The sequence below is a fragment of the Polistes fuscatus genome, unplaced genomic scaffold (assembly GCF_010416935.1).
Source record: "Polistes fuscatus isolate 324 unplaced genomic scaffold, CU_Pfus_HIC Scaffold127, whole genome shotgun sequence".
In the NCBI taxonomy this organism is placed as follows: domain Eukaryota; kingdom Metazoa; phylum Arthropoda; class Insecta; order Hymenoptera; family Vespidae; genus Polistes; species Polistes fuscatus.
The window spans coordinates 9,945-17,229 of NW_025113028.1; the positions used below are offsets into that span (position 1 = coordinate 9,945).

The 7,285-nt window shown below is 35.0% G+C and overlaps 2 protein-coding genes across 2 annotated transcripts; both read left to right on the forward strand.

The window, feature by feature from the left end:
- The first annotated feature begins 643 nt into the window (after positions 1-643).
- LOC122513666 lies at positions 644-1,614 on the forward strand. The gene is made up of 2 exons (XM_043630080.1): positions 644-1,538; positions 1,583-1,614. Exons 1-2 carry the CDS (start codon positions 644-646, stop codon positions 1,612-1,614), a joined length of 927 nt encoding a protein of 308 aa, XP_043486015.1.
- Positions 1,615-5,871: 4,257 nt separating this feature from the next.
- Positions 5,872-7,009, forward strand: LOC122513663 (ubiquitin-conjugating enzyme E2 J2-like). Its single transcript, XM_043630077.1, has 4 exons — positions 5,872-6,113; positions 6,193-6,427; positions 6,509-6,637; positions 6,745-7,009. The coding sequence occupies exons 1-4, from the start codon at positions 5,989-5,991 to the stop codon at positions 6,970-6,972; spliced, it is 717 nt and encodes a 238-aa protein (XP_043486012.1). The 5' UTR covers positions 5,872-5,988; the 3' UTR covers positions 6,973-7,009.
- Positions 7,010-7,285: the final 276 nt, after the last annotated feature.

Genomic DNA, 7,285 nt, shown 5'->3' on the forward strand with positions numbered 1-7,285 from the left:
CTGAATTTCTGATTCCTGGTTTGAGTGAAGCTGCGTATACGGAATCGCCACTGAGAAAATCTAGTTCCTGAACATACACGCTGCCACGACGAGCTAGTCATCACAAAGGATTCGAAAAGGAGATAAGTAGATTGCATCATTTGTGCATACGTTTATGCGTATCCACTTTAAATATTATAAAATATTCTATAGGAAATTACGTCTTCGAACCCCGTAGAAGTTCGTAATTTCTAATATAAATTTTATTATTTTCTCTCATCTTTCTTACTAAATTGGTATATTAAAATCGGAAACAACTCATTCGAATCCACTTCAAATTTTAACCGAAGTAACGTATATTAATAGAATTTGAAAATCGCTTTGTCTTCGGACAAAGAGCGCGATAACAGTTTCTACGGTTACATCGCTTAGCAACGATAGTTTTTCAAACATAAGATTAAACAACGACGAAATCGTGACGTCGATAGAGCCGATAGATAAGGGACCCCCACCCCCTTCTTTGCCAACTCACAGCTCAGGACCGTAACCGCGTGATCGGAAACCCGACGCATTATAACAAAAATTCATATATTAAAATCTTCGTATTCAACATAATTTACATTAACCCATCTTCGAAAAGTAAGATAATTAAAATCGGTAAACGATGGAACCGAAGGAACGTTTGAATCGGTTACGAAGGACATTAAAAATGCAATTGACAATTTTTGAACAAGAAATTGACGGGGAGAGATTAGATGAAACAACATTAGTAGGTCGATTTAAGAAAATCACGAAACACTTAGAAGCATACGATCAGGCACAACTGGAGTGTGATGATGAGGATTTAGGGGAAGAAGAAATACAAGAAGTAACGTTAATATTACGCCGGTACCATGCAATAGAAGCGAGAGTTCACCCAAATCCAGTATCCGCGGCTAACATCCCGAACGATCGCAGCGTAATTTCAAATCAGACAAGTACGACCGAACGACCGATTAAATTAAAACGAATTGAGATACCTAAATTTGATGGAAGATTAGAAAAATGGTTAGAATTTAAGAAAGGTTTTTTACCTCTGATAGACGCGCGGACCGACATATCTGATCTAGAAAAACACGCCTATCTTCGAGATGCATTGCAGGGCCGTGCACTCGAAGTGATTACACTATATTCAGGGGACGGGTCGAATTACAAACTCGCGTGGGAAGCATTATTAGAAAAATACGATAGAAAACGCGTACTGCTAGCAAGACTTCTCGACGCGATTCTGGATTTAACACACTCCGAGGATGATTCGGCAAGAGGGATTCAGAAACTCATAAGAGATACGGAGGCATATCTCAACATGATTGATTCGTTTAACGAGCCTCATGCTCTAACTGTGCGCGTTATCGAGCGCCTTTTACCTCGTCGCGTTCGGGAAGAATGGGATCGACAACTCAATTCGGACGATTACCCTACCCGCAAGGAACTTTATAAATTTTTAAAGGAAATAGACCACCGATATAGTGCTTCAGAGAAGCTAACGACGGATATTAAGGACAAACCCCGCGAAAAACGTAAACATATCCAAACGAACACATTACAATCGCGAAAACGGCAGGACACTTATCTTACGCATTCCGTCCCCATTAGTACATCGCACACCTGCATCCTTTGCGAACGAGTCGAACACCCGTTGTACCGCTGTCCTAAATATAACGACATGACGATAACCAACAAATGGGAGGTAATTCGAAATTATAAAATATGTCAAAACTGTTTGCGAAAGCATCGAGGTGCATGCATATCATCGAATTGTCGAATATGTCATCAACCACATCACACATCCTTACACCGAACCGATAATAAGAACATACCTTCGACGTGTGACCCACATCTTCAAAACAGGAAACACTCGCGTCGACATCCCAACAAACCTCGAATCCACATAACTAACTCCTATAGTCCGCGTCGTCACGCTAAATACACCGAATCCACTACTTATAATCGCGACGTACTGCATTTAAAAGAGGTGATAGAACTTTGAGACAATAGATATAAACGGAATCTTTCTTAATAGTACATTACTAGTCGAGCACATCATACAGGATACATTGGTAGAGCATTTATTACGATCTCATAACGGACGGATACATACATTGAACTCAACTCGATCACATCCGGTGCAGCATCAGTATCTTTTATCATCATCCGGAACTTAAAACAGTTCGCGAAAGACGAAAGCGCCAATCACCCGTTCAAAGCCGAAATTCTAATTAGAGATTTGCACATAAATAACTTTATCACGAACATCTAACCTATTCAATCACGCCGATATATCTTCGCGAAAGAGTTACGAAACATCATATTTTGTCGGAAATCGCGAGATCGAACCAGAGAACATGTTTCTGCAGTTTTTAACTATACGCGACTTTGAAAACTATAACACGGTGCAGAGGATGGATTGACCCTTTGAGTACAGAATACTTTCTCGAACAGTATAGATCTCGTCTACGATGAATAACACATTATAATATAGAAGACCATCTAGTTGATATTTCATTATCTATTCGGCATTGAATGAAACATTTTTTATTTTCAATATATATTGTTTATTCACCTGCTAGAATTTGAAATCACTGTAATTTGATAATTATAATATATTTGGATATTCACAACCAGAAATTTAAACGAATCATAAAAAGGATTATAATAGAATCATGGAAAGGCTTCAGTACATATTTTTACGAAATTAACATTTAACACATTGATATTGAAGAAAATAATAGTCAACCCAATATCTCATTTGCATACGATAAATCTCAAACAATTATCAACATATAATCCGATGTCATATTTTTTACGTTCAGATGGTGTATCATTCCTTCTTTGCCGTCTTCTACAGACAACACAATAGAAATAATTGCCGAAAATATACATTTGATTATAGCACTCAAAGGGTTAAGACGCATTCGTATCGGAGAGAAGACTTGACCGCGGAAAAAATAGGACGTGTATTAAAAATTAGTCCAAGACGAATAAATTTGCGCCGAAAGGGAAAGATTAACCGATTCGGGGGGAGCGGTTATCAATGAATTAGATTTGATTTCAGTTGGGGACCGATTAAGAAAAGCGAAATTAACTTTCCAGAAGAAATGTCTAACATCTGAACCATTTCGCAACCTCAATGACCAATTTCATCATTTAAAATACCCACACCGATATTCGGACCACCATTTATACGATATGATAACGATATTAATTTCAACGAAATAAGTTATCAATAAAAAGATTTGTAGACTTAATCAACTCTGTTAAATGCAAACGAAAATATACAACTTCATAACAGGTAGGAGAAATATTCGACATATCAATCCTCCGCTTTCATCCCAGCTAGGATGGCTGCGGGAACTATCATTCATCTATCAAACACCACCCAAATAAGTCGCATAACAACTTTGTTCACTTATGAAGAATTAATTACACGAACGATTGAAATCAAAACAATATTAAACTTACAACCTCAACGATTCCATAACACTAACTCCAACATATTTTTTAGTGGCAAACCATTTCCAATGATACTTAAAGTGAGACGACAGCGGGAATTTCCTGGATGCACACTCTACATCCGATAAGGAGACTCGAATCGAAACCGTAAAAACCATACGAGAAAACAATCAAGCGCAGCGATTGTTTATATTTTATTCAATAATTTTAAATGTACTCTGTTGTATATGTTAACTGCAAACTCGACACCTCAGATAAATTCATAACTATCATTCTTGTACGTACAAGACGATTAGATCGCCTGGCCAGCGATATGCAATTCTATCAAACAATCTACGACCAAACTTTGTAAACTTTAGCGTAAGACATCACGATACACTTACTCGAATAAGAATATTATTGATCGGTACCCTCTCAACGGGGGGAGTATGTACGATCGGAATCGATCATAGCCGAAAATCGATTGTAACTAAAATACGAGATTTACTATGCGCCCACTAAATCGATAGAGAGTTACTAGTAACTAGCATCCATAACCCCACCACTCGACCGTCGAGTGAGGGCACCCTGCAGGGCACAATACGAAAGACACGCTCTAGTCCACCGCTGGACGCCTACGAGGACACTTGGAGACAAATTAATCGGAGGCAAGGAGCGAGAGGATCATAGAAAGACAAGGAGTTTATCTGTTAAGTGAATGTATCTTACAGATATTATAAATACGATAGAAAGACAAGGAGTTTATCTGTTAAGCGAATGTATCTTACAGATATTATAAATACGATAGAGAGACGTAGAGGCGGCAATTAACGGTGAGAGATATAATTTCTATTTCTTTCAACGAGATTGACCATCAAGGTTAATCATGACGAGAAGTTGATCACGGACACAATCCGTGATCCATCGTCGTCCATTGTATTAATAACAACCAGGGTTTTTTGCCGCTAGGCTTTTTCCCTGACGAGCCAATAAAGCATTGCACTTATTGGCTCAACCACGTGTTTAATTTAATTCTAATTCACCTTTTCACCCTCCTCATAATTAAGCTTAATCCAATCGCCGGAGGACTCCATGTTGGAGAAATTTTGGCAAATACATATATATATATGTATATGTATATTTGAATGTTTGAATATACATATTAATGTGTATATTTATATATTCTTGTACGCGTGGGCATGGACCTGTGTATTAAAATTTTTACTTAAAATTCACGATGCACAACGTAGGAGATATTTAAACTTAAAATACATTTAACATTTTTACGATAATGAAAATAATGAAAATAATGATATTAAGTATGAAAACAAAATTATTATTATTATTATTATTATTAATATTGAAGTTCTTCTGATTTATAGAGCTCTGTAAGATAGTTAATCCACTTTTCTTTTGTGATCTGATTTGTTTCGATCATTTCGTTGACCTCCTTTCTTTGATTTCTAATAAATCGCCTGATTTGTTTTTGGAGTCTATAGAAGTCACTCTCCATTCTTTTTAAAAAAATCTCCCAATAATGTTGCTTTGTTTGCCTTACTAATGTCACTGTTTGATTCCGGATTCGTCTATACATTTCGTATGATTCAGGTGTTCGTAATGTCCTATAGTTAAGGTATGCTATTTTCTTTTTTTTGCATATTTCCTTAATCTCTGGGCGAAACCAAGGAGTTTTGATCATTCTTGCCTGGTTTTTTACATTTCGTATTCCCAGGGCTTCATATGCAGCTTCTAAAATGTTAGTTTTGAGTTTCTTCCAGGCCGTGTTTGTATTATCTTCTTCTTTTATTGGGTTTATTTCGATTTTATCCTTCAACCTGTTCTTATATAGTTGTTTGGTTGGTTAGTTCCATAGTGACTCGATGTTTATTTTCGATTCTTGGGTTGCTCGGGCAAGATTTCTTTGGGGTTTAAACTTCATTCTTATTTTTGCTAATAGCAGGCTATGATCGCTTCCTATATATATATATATAATAGCTATAACGTGGCAGCACTGCGCAGAATACCCTGTTAGAAGAATATTTCTGAGTCATATGTTTCTTATAGAAACGAAAATAGTGTTTGAAAAGGATGCTGTCAAATTCAGTGTCATATTTAGTATTATTCATGAAATGGATAGAATTTTCTTAACCTATTTTAACACGAGTTTAAATAATCTAATTAATATCATTTTAACGTTCAAATGAAATTTCGGAATATTTATCATTTCTCGTGACGATTCATCCTTATTACGTTTCGAAGAATAATAATAATCTTATAATTAGAAGAAACTTAAAATAAATTTGAACATTATTATTATTCATACACGTATATATATATATAGAAATTAATATTTAATTTGGTTTGTTTTTTAAATGATACGCGTTTACTAATTCTTTATTGAGGTTAAGTTTATTAGTATTATTGATATTGAACTATTTTTCTTCGTGTTCATTTATTCTTCCAATTGTTATCGGGTGTGTATATGACAAGCAGATTAAGAAGGAAAATTAAAAGGTTGAGTTTAGTTACAGCTTATATATGGTAAGAATGAATAAAAAACCTAATAGTGCCACAGCTCGCTTAAAGCAGGATTACTTACGTCTTAAAAAAGATCCTGTGCCATATGTTCTGGCAGAACCGGTACCTTCTAACATATTAGAATGGTAACTAGATAACTATTCTTTTGATTATATAAACATTTTTCTTTTTTGTAACACAAGTTAATCATTTTTATTTTTGTAGGCATTACGTCGTCAAAGGACCAGAAAAGACACCTTACGAGGGAGGGTTTTATCATGGAAAACTTATATTTCCTGGAGAATTTCCATTTCAACCTCCTAGCATTTACATGACTACTCCTAACAGTAGATTCAAAGTTAATACTAAACTTTGTCTATCCAACACTGATTTTCATCCCGATACATGGAATCCTGCTTGGAGCGTGTCTACTATTCTTACAGGGCTTCTTAGTTTTATGGTATATTAAATAATAAATATTATAAATATAAAATGTAAATACCACACACTAAACAATTGAAAATGTGGTTATCAATTACAGATCGAAAAGAGCCCAACCTTTGGCAGTATTAATACGACAGATTACGAAAAGAGAGAATTAGCGAGGCAAAGTTTGGAGTACAATCTACGCGATAAATTGTTTTGTGAATTATTTCCTGAAACTGTTGAAGTAATATTTCTCTCTTTATTTAATTTATGCATTTGCTTTCTTCGAGTAAGCAAAAATACAAAACATTTAATTAAATGACTCCTATGTAATATTATTTTACATTATAGGTCATCAAGGCAGAGTTGGAACATAGAAAAGAATTGGAAAAACAAGCAAGGCATCAGTCTACCGCAGCAGAAGTTTCTTCCTTAATACGAGATCAATTACAAAGAGAACAAAGTCCATTACAAGACGCAATTACTAATCTCGTTGTTCTTATTGGTTTCGCAGCATTCGCTCTTATAGTTAAATATGTATTAAGGAGTATTGCAACGGAATATGGTAAAAGTGAGTAGATATTAAGATATTAAAAAGGAATTTTGTAAGAAAAAATAATACACATGAAGACACAGCATGAACAGATCTACCATGCACACATTTTTTACTTAAGGCTTCTACAAGAAAGACGATGATTTCGTATGAATAATAATGAATTGCTAAGATGTACAAAAAATCTCTTATTTTTTTTATCGTCGTGCATTTTTTCTTTTTTTTTATACTTTGGTTTGTAATGCAATTGCACTTTCTTCCAAATAATTTAGTCTTCGACTTGTAACAAAAGTGCAAAATTAATATTTCGACTGCCTAAAAAGCTTCATATATATATAT